The sequence below is a fragment of the Zonotrichia albicollis genome, chromosome 2 (assembly GCF_047830755.1).
Source record: "Zonotrichia albicollis isolate bZonAlb1 chromosome 2, bZonAlb1.hap1, whole genome shotgun sequence".
Classification (NCBI taxonomy): Eukaryota; Metazoa; Chordata; class Aves; order Passeriformes; family Passerellidae; genus Zonotrichia; species Zonotrichia albicollis.
The window spans coordinates 35,240,584-35,253,746 of NC_133820.1; the positions used below are offsets into that span (position 1 = coordinate 35,240,584).

General features: G+C 46.5%; 1 protein-coding gene across 1 annotated transcript; it reads left to right on the plus strand.

Annotated features, from left to right (window-relative positions):
• The first annotated feature begins 1,733 nt into the window (after window positions 1-1,733).
• Window positions 1,734-13,123, plus strand: LOC102074154 (phospholipase A2). The gene is made up of 4 exons (XM_005486145.4): window positions 1,734-2,211; window positions 5,325-5,490; window positions 9,826-9,932; window positions 12,960-13,123. The coding sequence occupies exons 1-4, from the start codon at window positions 1,887-1,889 to the stop codon at window positions 13,121-13,123; spliced, it is 762 nt and encodes a 253-aa protein (XP_005486202.2). The 5' UTR covers window positions 1,734-1,886.
• Window positions 13,124-13,163: the final 40 nt, after the last annotated feature.

A 13,163-nucleotide genomic window follows, 5' to 3' on the forward strand; every position in this document is an offset into this window, starting at 1 on the left:
CAGCCTTCTAGTATCTAAATGGGGCTACAAGAGAACTGGAAAGGGACTTTTTACAAGGGCTTGTAGTGACAGGACAAGGGGTAATGGCGTTTAAATGAAAAAGAGTAGGTTTGTGTCGCCCTGTTCTTATAAGTTCTTCTAAGCCTTTTCTGTTGTTTACATTTTTGTAATGGAGTTTCTCATGCACACTTTCATGTAAATAATGATTGTTTTGCATTCTTTTCTGGAGGAAGAGAAAATTGTTGGACCAGTGTCATTGGACTGTTGGTTTGACCAGTGTCATTGGAGAGGTAGCAATTTCATTCTCCAGTCCAGGGTCACTTTTCAAATTCTGTATATATCAAGGCTGAAAATAAACTGCCCTTCTTTTTTTACCTTGGAGGTTCCAGCGTGTGTCATTTTATTTTGTGTATAATTGTGACAGGTTTGGATTAGATATTAGGAAGAAATCCTTTACTGTGAGGGCGCTGAGGTACTGGGACAGGTTTGCTCAGAGATGTTGTGGATGCCTGATTCATGGAAGCATTAAAGGTGACACTGGATGGCACTTGAAGCAACTTGTTTGAGTAGAAGGTGTCTCTGCCCATTGCAGGGGTTTCAAACGATTTTTAAGGTCCCTCCTAACCCAAACCATTCTATGATTCTGTGATTCTATGTGATTTGGCATTATGACTTGAATAAATGAATAGTTACTGAAGGAGGCTTCCAAGCGCAGAAGCTTTGCAGCTTCTCCTGAGCCCCTCTGAGGTAGTGCAGGGCAGGGAGCAGCGCAGGGTGCGTGTTGTGCTCAAGCTGCCCTCCCTCCTCCCCTATCGCCAGCACATGGCCCATCACTGGGGCGCTGGTGGAAATTTCAGGCTGGTAATTGTAATGAGATTTACTCAATCCTGCTGTCTCTTTTGCCCTGTATCACAGGGCATCTCCCAGGATGTACTGTATCTTGAAAACTTGCTTGGCAAAGAGTGACAGCAGCTGTACTGGGGCAGGTCTCAGCAGAAGGGAGCCGCATAAACGACTTGCTGATGACCTTTGATTCACTACCAATGTGTAGCAAGCAAATATTCAAACCCATGCCATTCAGAAGGGAAACACAGCTTTAGCAAGGAGCACTCAGGCAAGGAGTGCTGCTATGATAGCCCTGGGCTGTGCCCAAGAAGGGGCAAGCAGCCCCCTTCCCCTCCTGTTCCACTCCAGCAGAGCAGCCCACCGTGCCACACCAGGGAAGGGGCAGATGCTCAGACCCCAACAAGTCAAGTGGCTGCTGTACCAAGGAAAGAAGGAGTTTTAAAGCTGTTTCGAGCCCAAAGACAAAATAACTGTGGCCATTCCTCCTGCCCACATTGCCTGTGACCTCATACAGGCAGAGGCTGTGTGACAGGGAGGCCACCTCTGGATTTGGGTGCCTGCTGTGTGACCAGAGCCCCAGGGCTGGACCCAGCTGCAGGTCTCCTACTGGCAGCCGCATACTGACGAGTCTTCAAGAAATCTATTGGTGTTAGTCAGGTGCAGCAACAGGCCAAGAGGGTATTTATCCCTCAGAGTGGGGCCGAATTAGCTCTTTTGGTCAGTTTATAATTAGGTACCTGCATTTAACAGTATTCTTTCTGTTGGATTTTTATAGTTTTGTCTTTTCTTTTTTAAACATGAAAATAATCAGTCTTAAAATAAAATAATTTATAAAAAAAATACCCTGGGAAGTGATCTATAAAAAGAGAAAATCCTTGCCAAGGGAATGCCACAGCAGCGAGCCCAAGCCACAGAAAGCCCGGTTGAAGGCTTCGCTTTGCCGCAGCTTCTCAGAGGTTACCCAGGGTCTGTAAGCAAACAGCTTAAAGGAGCCCGGCTTAGTGCCTGGGTCTCGGGCTGTCCCGGAGCCTCCCGGCCTAATGCCCTGGCAGCAGCCCCTCCCTCCCTCGCTCCTGCCCGAGGCGATGCTGGGCAAACAGGGCCAGGCCTCGCCCTGTGCTCCCGCCGCGGGGCCGGGCCGCGCTGGGCTCGGGGGCATCGCAGGAGAGGCCGTGCCACGGCAGGCGGGCGCAGAGCCATGTGCATATAAAGCCCGGGGCAGCAGCCCGGCAGGCTTGTTCAGCACAACCACACCTCGGCTCACCTGGCAGCACGGCCAGGCGCTGATCCCCGGAGTACCCGAGCGTGGGAGCGATCTGCCCATGGGCCCCCGCCGGCTGCTGCTTCTGGCGCTGCTTCAGGCAGGTGAGTAGCACCCCTCGGTCCCTCTGCCCTGCCGTGCCGCCCCTGCCCGGCCACGGCCTCTCCCTGCGCCATCAGCTTTGCCTGCTCCGTGCCAGGACGGCCGTGTGATGCGGCCAAGTGAGGGAAAAAAGTGTCACTAGACAATCCTCAGCTTTACAGTGAGGGACAGTGTAAGTGAGCTGCCTGCCTGCCTGACTTCCCAGCCCCAGCTATGGTTTGTATAACCTGTGTAAACACAGGTCCTCTTCTTTTTTAGTAGTTTTCTGCTACAGAGTTGTTAGTGTCCGTGTTCCATTGAAATACCTTCCTTTTATACCAGTGTCCATGGAGTGAGCAGTTTTCAACACATCTGAATTTAAAATAGTTTTTTAAAATTCTGTTTATAAAAGCCATAAATGGCCACTAACATAAAGTCCCTACAGACAAAGGCAACAAAACTCTAAACTGGCACATCTGAGGTTATACCTGCAGTAGAGTTTTAAAAGAAAAAAAACAACCTCCTACCTCCATTTACAGCAAAGGCTGCCAGTTTAAGCAGGAAATAGTGCTAAGTTGTCAGATTCACCTCTGCTCACCTCTCTGCAGGTATGTTCTTCTCTAAGGTGGTCCATTAGTAGTTTAACTAATGATTGGACATGCTGCTAACAGGACATTTGGCTAGGAGCAGGCTGCTGTGGAGACTCAGACTTTTTTAAGGCTTTCCTGGCTGTGTTGGCTCAGCTGCCTAGCATAGAGAAAGCAATTTCAGTTCTTGGTCAAGTTATTAGCTCTGCACCTGAATATTAAAAATGTACTTGCTAGGGCTGACCTCTCAGATGCAGCAGCGCACTGCTGGCTCAAAACCCAGACAGCTTTCAAAGAACAGGAACATCAGAGGCTGCCTGGACGCCTCTTGCAGAACACACAGCCCTAAGCACACTAATTGAGTCTTTTGGACTCAATTTCCTTTGTGGCGCTCCCTCCACTTTCATAGCAACTCTGCACTGTAATTACAGTTCCTTGATCTCCAGAGATATCCCCAAAAGAAGAATGGCCTTTCTTCTTCTGGGTGAGGTAAAGTTACCTTACAGAAGCCTCAACCATTTTCAGCCAGTGGCCAACAGGCTAAACCCAGCAGTGCTGGCTTAAGAGGCCAGTGAAAGAGCTAAAAAAGAAGTCAAGCCATTTGTCAGAAGGCTGGGATTCCTACAAAGACGTTTTTGTCTCCACTGGAATATTTTCAGGGTCAGCAAACTGGAACAGGTTGAAAAAATCATTTATACCCCCAAATCCAAAGCAGCTCAGTACTTGTGTTTTCCCCTGAGAGCTAAGCCCCCTTCTAACTCTGGAGCCTTGCTGTTTAGACAAGGAAAATAAGTGGTCTCTTTAGTTCTCATTAAAACCCATCCAATGCGTTTTTAGCACGAAACCTGAACACTTCAAGCAGTGTTTAGCTGAGTGCGCTTGCTTTTTCAGGAATGTGCATTTAATCCCTGAGGAATGCCCCAGGGAGCAGACTGAGGCTATGCTGGACAGCCTGAGGTGTGGATCCCTGGGGTGAAAATGGTGGCACCCTCTCCTGCTGGGGCGTCGGGCTGGGAGAGGGAGCAAAGCCCTGCCTTGTCCTTCGTGGGGAGAGAACCTCCTTGTCTTCCCTGGCATTTGGATTGGGCTCGGAGGGCAAGCTAGCCCAGGAGATGTGGGAAGAGGCCCAAGCAGGGGGATTAGAGGCTAGGTTTTAAAAGGAAAGCAACTGTTTTAATAATAGTATTGAGTCCTTGGGTGGTTTAGAGGATTAATTAGCCCGTGTTTGCACAACACTTTGAAGAGGTCAAGCATGCTGCAATAGCCAGGGGCAGGTGGCAAAGCAACTTCAGTGGCCAGTTCCCAGGAGCCACCTCCCTCTCCATCCAAGCATGCTGGAAAGCCCCTGTTTGATTTTGGAGTGGCTGTGCACGGGTGGGATGAGCAGATGGGTCAGGCTTTTGGGCTGAGGATTTTGATCGTACCAATAGAGCAGTGCAAAGTGCATTTGGTCCCTCAGTAAATCCAGGCAATAAATGCTCCTGTTTGTCTCTACAGCAGGATAAGAGCTGTGTTTGTGACTGAGCATCATAGCGGTTTGAGTATTAGGGGCAAGATACTCCTGGTTTCCATAACAGCTACTGCAAGAATGAGCCTGTGGCTTCTAAAAAAGTTCCAAATTAACATGAGAAATCACGATACTGATCAAAAGACTTGTAACTCAAAAATCTCCAGACTGGTTTGGGTGGCCATCCACACACTCCAGCTGACACAGAGCTCCATTCTCCTTTTTTCCCAAAATTAATGGGGCCCACCTGTTACGACTTAGGTGGAACATAATAACGGAAGCAGATATAAGTGTTGCCAGCACTTCCAGAGTCCCAGGAGAAAGCGGCTGTACAGGCCTCTTGGCTAATGGAGGCACTTTGTCCTTGACAAAGTATGTACTCTGCAGGCTCAGGGGCATGTAGCTGTCCCTCTATGCAGATTAATAGGATTATCAGTATGTTTTGCCACCTGGAAAATGGGTTAAAAGATCCTGAATAATAGAGAAACTGGGATAATGTAAGAAATCTTGAGCAACATAGAAACTTCATTTCTTTCCACAGAGTCCTGGTTAGGTCTGGTTGCCTGGCTGTACTCTGCTGCTTCATGTCCCATCAGGACCATAGCATAGCTGGAAAACTGTCCCAGGTTTGGGAGCTCTGGGGTGCAGGGAAGCACAGGGGGCCTCCCTGATGCTGGCACAGACCCTGCAGAGCTTGTCAGCTTGGGCTCCGTCATGAGCACAACCATGCACACTGCTCCTGGGTGCAACAACAGCTGCAATCACACACTAGCACACCAGAACTAGTAAGTCCTGCTTGAAATGAGCTCCTGTGGAAGAAGTAGCATGCTTGGGCATTCCTGCATCCAACTTTTGATTATCCCAGACACAGGCAAAGCTCCCTGCAAGACTACCTTTGGCCAGCTGAATGTCATGACTAGTTAGATTATCAGGGCTGCACCCAACCAACCAGTCAAAATCAAAACCATCTCCCTTTAAGGACTGTAGGAAAATCAGTAGGAGGATGTTTAATCCTGTGTGTAACCATGTCCTGTCTTTGCAGTTTGGAAAGGCACCCTGGGAAAGTCCCATTCACTGCACACTCGAGGAATCGTTGAACTGGCTGGAGCCATAACGTGTGGCACGGGACGGTCTCCCTTGGCATATATTGGCTATGGGTGCTACTGTGGACTGGGAGGACGAGGCTGGCCTAAAGATAAAACAGACTGGTAAGAGAAACCTTGGCTACATGTCCAGAAGCAGTGCAGATCTCCCTGCTTTTCTCTTTTGTGCTGCTGTGACTCCACTGACTCATTTGGTGCCTTGTGGGCAGGGAACTTAGTATATATGAACATACTGGGGATTTGTGAGTGATGACCCATGTATCACTTGGGATTTGAATGAGGGCTTAACCTCCTTCTGGATGACACCAAAGCTCTTAGGACCTTGTAATATGTGGGGTAGAGGGCAAAGGAGAAACCAGGATGTAATTTTTTGAAATAGCTGTTTGTTTTTTCATAGAGAGCACACCCTGCCTGACGAAAGGAGTGCAGTCCAAGGTATTTGGAGGGTTATTTCACCTAAATCCTTAAAATGGAAGTGATGGAAATATCACTGTTTATCCTCTTGAAGAAATCCATATAGTTGCAAGGAGTAATCAAACCTGTTGCCCTAATTGGCTGTTAGTTCCCACTGAATCAAGGCAGAACAATAAGGGAGAGCATGGTGTTATTTCCCCTTTTCCTTGTTAGTGGGGAAGATGTTGGCCTTGTTACTCCCCACAAGTGTCGGAGGTATTGCATGCAATCAATGGCTTCTTTCCCGTACTGTGCAATGAGCACAAGAGAGTAAATGAGAGTAAAGCTGAGGATAGTGGACTCTTGTTGCTCCGAGCCTGGTATTTGCAATCTTGCCAGGTTTGAAATATCAAAGTCGGTCTATCTACAGTCTCCAGCTCAGGTGCCTACTACTAGTAAGCAAGGTCTGCTTTTAGCAGGGGTGAAGGCAGTCTGCAGCTCACTGGGAAGGAAACTGAGCTTTCCAGAATACCTTGATGCTGGAGACATTGCAGGTTGCTACAAAACCAGATTTTGCTGAATTAGAATGACAGAAAAAAGGGGCAGGGGGGAGTGAAGGAAGAAAAGGTGTCAAAGCTAAAGATCTCTGTGGGCATGAATGAGAAGACTAATGGAGCTGTCTTCATTAATGCAGTGAGATGTTTCACCCCCAAAGCCCTCTCATCATGTCCCTTTATTTGTCTGTGAAATATTTCATCTATGAAACAGTCAATATGGGCCTCACAAACGATGAGTAACTGCAGTAATATCTCCTGACCTCCTTATCACAGCACTTATCTACAGCAGTGTATGTAGGGTGTTTAATTATTTTTGTTATCCTTTAACAAATTTAATAATAAAGCCTTGAAAGTAAAACATGACTTCACTAATTTGGAGCACTGCTTTTGTTGAAGGGCTGAGCAGAGTGACTTAAAAGTTGTTTTCCATTTATGTGACCCTGGGAGATGCAAGTAGTCATCACTCCTGAAAAAGAAGGAGTAAAAGATGGCCACATGTTCACCAGCCAGTGTTTCTGCTGTTGTTTAAATTGCATGGAGTATTTTAGGATTTTATCCTAAAGGCAGAAAATGAGACTTTGCAAGTGGAAATGCCTCAAAATATCAAATAGTTTGTGAAAGGGAAGCTTGATCCTCTAAGTACATTCATTGTTATTCTTTAGCTGCAATGCTTGGCTGCTGTAGAAAAACCTAAAAGTTTTATTTAGGTTCTTAGCTAGGAAGAATCAGCAATGCCACACCAGATTTAGGCCTAAAAAAGTCCATTTTCTGTTTGCTAGAGAAATATTGATATCTGTTGCTAAGAACTACTGCAACGATTAGAGTGGTTGAGTACCCCACACCTGTCAAAGTGACCACATTATTTTCCCTATTTGCCATTCTAAAAAAGAAAGGGTGGCAAAACTACTGGCTGTGAGTGACAAATACTGTTTGAAAATTATTCACCTCCTTGACCTTCTAGGTTTTTTACGCAGACCCTTACAAAAGGAGTAATTTTCTTCTGTGTAATTCAGTCAATCTGTCTAGAAAGGGCTACAGTGCTTCTAAGCACTTCTCTTTTATGTGAAAAAGAAAAAAAAAAGCCATTGAGTGGGTAATCCCTTTATAAAGTTTATTCCACATACTGACTTTGATGTGGTGTTGTCACAAATTACCTTTTCCCTTTTGTTCCACTCTTCCACTCTCACAGTTCCATCACTTCAAGGCATAATGACGTTTCTTCCACATGGACTCAATCGATTTGTTTCTCCTTTCTGTTCCCCTGGATTGCTGCAGCTGTAAAGTAGGACCTAAGGGTGCTCAGCACTTCCCTGAAAACACCACGAAAGGCAGGGTGCATCCGTGACTCATCTAAGTCACAGGATCCTTAAGGCTGGAAAAGATCTCTGTGATCATTGCATCCAACTGTTAAATCCTGGCCAACTGGTAGGGAAGAGTAAGATCTCTCCTCTGTCGCAAGGTTAAAGCAAAAGACACACAGCAGTGAGGGTGCTGTTGATGTGACAAACACAACGTGACAAATTCCTACCTCATTGGCATTTGCTCAACAGCAGGGCTCTGGCCAGCTGATCCCTGCGGGCCGGCTGGAGCTGTCGGTAGCCATCAGGGCTGTCTCGTAGCCCAGCCGTGACCAGCAGGTTGTTGAGTACCCAGGTGGCACAGTTGTGTTTGTTTGCCATCGCTGATGATGACCAGTGCTGGTGGCTGCCTCTGTTTGTGTTGCTGTAACCAATGTTAGCAGGTCATTAAAAGCTTAGCACCACTCTGACCCAGGTGCAGCAAAGGGCATTTCCAGACCGGAGGGGACTATCTGAAGGTGGCAAAGGACAACAATAGCATTCCTTAGTCTTCATTCCTTGACAGTTTTTTCATATGTTTGTAAATTAGGAGCTTTGTGTTGGAGTAAGCTACCTGTCACCCTGCTGCAGCTGTGGGGATCATCAGGAGGAATGCTGTAAGGGGAAGCAGAATTATGTCCCAGATCCTGTGGTTCTGCAGAGTTTATGTGACTTCCCCTAGATTTGCCAAGCCAGATAAGGAGCAGCGAGCTTTCACTGCTAGCTAGAACACCATTTGCTAGTGCAAATTCAGTGCTCATTTGCTTGTCCTTGCCTGATTCACAGAAAATCTTTTGCCCCCTACAGTATCTGTCCTCACTTCTCCTACCTCTCTTTCTCTTTGTTCCTTCTGGCTCTTCATAAAGCGCAATTTCTTTCCCTTGGCACACAGGGCCCTAACACCTCCCTCTGCTCATCTATCTTCACACTGTTCCTCTTCCCCATACTCCCCCATCGCTGACTCATCAATTTGGCTCCTGACTCACGCCCCAGACCTCAGAGACCTTTGGTTTCTGTAGCTGGCACTCCCCTCCACCACAGCCTCCGGTGCTCAGTGTCCCATATATGAGACACTAGAGATGGGCCTGCTCTGCTACCTGTAATTCCCCTGAGGATGGATTAGGCTTTGCTGCAGCTTCAGGGTTTTTATATTAAATCAGCCTGCCTCAATTTTTGCCAGTTAGTAGAGTGGTTTCTCTGTAGAGTCAGTTCTTGCAGGGATGTCTTCTGGAAATACAGGAGATCACTGTTCTCTGGCTCCAGCCTCTGACCTTGCCTCCTTGCTGAAACAACCTTTGTTATTCAGCAGAGAACATCTCTAAGTGCTGAATCTTTTCTTGGTGGAATTTGAATCCCTAAATTACAAGAATAAGATTCAAGTGAGATCAAGTTTTCCATAAATTCAGAAGTAATTGACAGTGAGAATGATCTCATTGACTAGTCCATAGGACAGATGTCATCAGCTGAGCTGTTCCTCCTCATTCCCTCTCTGGTCAGTGAAACACAACTGCACTTTTCAAATCTGATGCTTTTAACCCTGTGTTACATCTCTGCAGCACGAAAAAGTGAACTGTGGTGCAGATGTGCATAGAGAGAAGATAGGTGAATGCCTTAGATGTAGATGGTTTTTAAAGTTCTTAAGTTAACTCATGAATTTCACCATGGAGACTAATTAATTTGTTGCCTGCCCTCAGAACCTTTATGTGCCAAGGAGCACATGGCAGGTGAACTGAAGAGACTAAGTTTCTTGGTGATACTGAGGAAGGCAAGAAACATTCCAATTTCAAGTTTTGGGATGGGTCTAAGCCTAAGCCAGTGAGCCACAATAGCACAATTTATGGGAACACTTCTGCTCCTTTTCAGCCAGGTTACCATGTCTTGCTTTCACAATGCAATGTTGCTCTTACACATGCTTTCATGAGGGCAAAAGCTCAGAGGACGAAGCACAATAGTCATGGGAGCAAATATGGCATTAATGAGCTCCTGAGACAAGCGAGCTTTCCCAGAGATGCCAGGATACTTGCATCATCTTCAGATGATTTACTGACAGGCCATTGCTGTCATGAGCTGTGTGTAGCAAAGCTCTCCTGAAGCCTGTGCCAACAGGCAGGATGCACTAGGACACCCATTCTCTCTCTTTCTGTGTCTCCCAGGTGCTGCCACAGGCATGACTGCTGCTATGACATGGCAGAGAAGGAAGGCTGCAACCCCAAGGTGCAGCACTACCAGTGGGCGTGTGAGCAGAACACCGTGCGGTGCGGTAAGGAAGGGCTGGCTCCTGTCCTGGGCTCCCTCCCTCCTTCCCTCCCTCCCTCGCTCCTCTGCAGGCAGCAGGCTGACTGACCACAGAGCTTTGGAGGCCCCAGAGGCAGGTTTGTGCTTGCCAAGCTGGTTTCAAAGCTGCTTTAGGCAATGTCCATTCTCTTCCAAGCTCCCTGCCCGCTCCTTGCCAGGAGCTGGGAGGAAAGCTGAGCCCCAGCACAGCCCATTCCAGGTAACCTGAGATCCACCCAGGCTGAGGAGCAGGACTGGGGGCCATGGAGCCCCCAAACCACCTTAGTTTGACAGGGATGCAGATGACTCTCGGGAGACTTTGTGATCACTAGCATTAAGTGTGCCTCTTCCTACAGCTGTGGGTCTTCAGGGATGCTCTTTCCATTGCGGTTCTGGCCCTCCTTCCAGCAGGGCTGTCCACTTTTTACTACCCTTAAGCACTGCTAGAGAAGAGCCAGGCTATTTAGCATGGCTGCAAGATAGGTTAAATAGGATGCCAGCCTGCACCTCTGCCCCGTTTGGGGCTCCAGCCTGAAGTCTTGGGGTTCCAGCAGGGATTTGGAACCATGCAGAATCAAATGCCCTCGAGTGCTTCAGGCAGACAGCAAGTGTGGGCTGTGCTCAGCTCTACAGCTGGTACCCAGTCAAGAGGGTTTGAATTGCACAGTCACAGCCCGTCAGTGTCTCACACAGTTTGTTTTGACATACACCAGATGACTTGAGTCTTAGAATTTGTCACTTGTGCTTCTAAGTCTCCAGAAAGCTCCTGGTAGTAAAATCCATTGTAGGAGACTTTGAAAGTTTGAAAAGAAATCGTGAGAGTAAAACTTATCCCCATAATCATCAAAGTTACTTGCTGGAACATTAAAAGACTATTTCTACCTTATCAGAAAACCATATTTTACTGGTGCAATCCTCAGCTTCACCAGCAGCTGAAGATCTGCCAGCAGATAGGGGATGGGACACAGCACATCTGCAGTTGCTCTTTTCCTAGTTCCAGAACAATCTAGTAAATACAAAGTCCTGGCAAAGGAATGTGTCGCTTTAATGTACAACTGCTCTCCCTCCTGCCATATTTCCATAGCTGACTGATATTTTCTGCTAGTCATTTTACAGGGGAAAAGTCCTGTTTCTCTTTGCTGTGAAGGAACAAACCAAGTTGCAGATATGAGATGTATCATTCAGTCCCTGGCAGTGGACTGCAGCAGACTGCAGTTGCTCTGACTTGGCCAACAAGCATGAGTTAAACAAATGTCATTAATTCCTTAACTGATGTCCAGGCAAGACCTGGACATCAACTGTTCTCCACAAGCCCTCAGCAGGCTACACTCCCCCTGATATCCCTGGTGAGAAGGAACAATAGAAATGTGTTTTGAAGGCAAATTTCCTACCCCAGGCTACAGCACTGGCAGGTCTTACTGGGATGTGAAGGTATAATGTCTGATCCCATTCAAACAAAAGAGATGAAGAATTAAATTTCCAGGCATGCTTGCTGAGCTCAGGGTAATGATGTCCAGAAGTGTTAGAAGCAGAACTGTTTGCACTGTCATTTCAATGCAACAGGAATTAGATGCCTGCTGCCTGACACTGTACCATAAATACAGACATTTTCATGTAAAATAAACAGAAACTCATTTTAGTTGGTATTTCTCCTCTTTTTGCTACCATTAGGTAATTTTCTTTGTGAAATGAAAAAAACTGGCAAAACTATATTCTTCAGTCTCGATATGCCATCACCTGTAGGCAAATTCCATTCAATAGATATCTGGAATATAGAAAAGGCTATTAGTTGTGGGGTCTGGTAAAAAAAAATCATTCCTCTTGAATGAATGTTACAAATCCAGACTTTTGTTCTCACATTTGATGAACAGTTGCTGGCACAGCATAGGAAGAGCTCAAGTAGCACAGGGGTAAGGAGAGTATCAGGCAAGACTGGTAGCTAAGAGTGGCCTTAAGTCCTCATTGACCCTTAAAACACTTTCAGCAGTAAATACATGATTATTCCGAACAGCTTAGGAAACTAGGGCTTTTCTTATTTTTCTGATACAGGGTTGATCCATCAAAGTCCAATGAAGTCTGGAAAAATTCCTATACTCATTCCAATTGGTTTTGGAGTGAAGCCCATGTGCACTGGCACATTAAACTTTGCCTAGTGCAGGGTTCTGTGGCAGTTAGATAATCCATGGTAGCAGCCTCAAAGAAGCAAGGTACTGTGCTTTAAAATAATATTAACCAAACAACTGCATTTAACCCACCTATAGGAGGGATGAAGTTCATTAACCCAAACTCAGTCATTTGCAATGTAGTCTTCTAAGCTAGTGGCTTTGATGTTATTTATGGCCATGTAGTCATATATTTGCATTCCTGTATAGTTCCATGTATGACTTTGATCACTTTGTTAGCTGCTAGCTCATAAAAATCAGGTACCTGGCCCTGCTGCAAAGCTCCTTGGCTCCTCTGCTGTGATCAGAGAGAGACAGCAGCAGCTGGTACAGCAAGAGTGAAGGATGCCTGGTGGGTGCTCTGACGCCCTCAGGTTTCTGAACATCCCTCTGGGAGGCTCCTTCTTTCAGAGTAGTGGTTTTTCTTTTGAAATCAGTCTGTTTTGCAGAGGGAGGAGTTAGAAGGGAAATTCACTGACTGAGGAACAGTGGAATATTTTTACCTCAGGCTAAGAATAAATAATTTTCCTTTTCCGCTTTGACTACTGAATAAATCCTCCTAGTTCACAAAGTTCTAGAAGCAGGGAGTGCTCTGTGCTGAGCAGATTTTTATAAGCATTGCCAATCTACATTTAGCTGCTAATTTCTGATGCTCTTTGTCACAGTCAAGGTCAGATCTGTTGACAGAGAGGGCAGGGGAGGGTCAAATCCACCCACAACACAACACGTTGATCCTGCTGCCACAGCCTTTGATCCCCAAGGGCTGCTTTTTTCAGGGATTTTCCCCCCTAAAACTGTGTCTTGCCTTTGATACAGAATCTCTCAACCTCAGCTCACATTTTCTTTTGCAGATAACCTGACAGACCGATGTGAAAAAATGGTGTGCTTCTGTGACCAAGAAGCAGCCAAGTGCTGGGGAGCAGCCCCATACAATCCTCACTTCATCCTCTGGCCAGACTTTTTATGTGGACAGACGCATCCCACCTGCCATGTCAGATATGGGGGGCCAGAATAGTCTTTTTAGGACCTTTCTTCAAACAATTTGAACTTGAAGT

What these genes read in the sequence shown, in the direction of transcription:
- LOC102074154 (XM_005486145.4), top strand. Translation starts at nt 1,887, where the DNA reads ATGCCCTGGCAGCAGCCCCTCCCTCCCTCGCTCCTGCCCGAGGCGATG. An exon ending in TCTGGCGCTGCTTCAGGCAG is followed by an intron (nt 2,212 to 5,324) that starts GTGAGTAGCACC and finishes CTGTCTTTGCAG; the next exon opens with TTTGGAAAGGCACCCTGGGA. An exon ending in GCAGAACACCGTGCGGTGCG is followed by an intron (nt 9,933 to 12,959) that starts GTAAGGAAGGGC and finishes TTTCTTTTGCAG; the next exon opens with ATAACCTGACAGACCGATGT.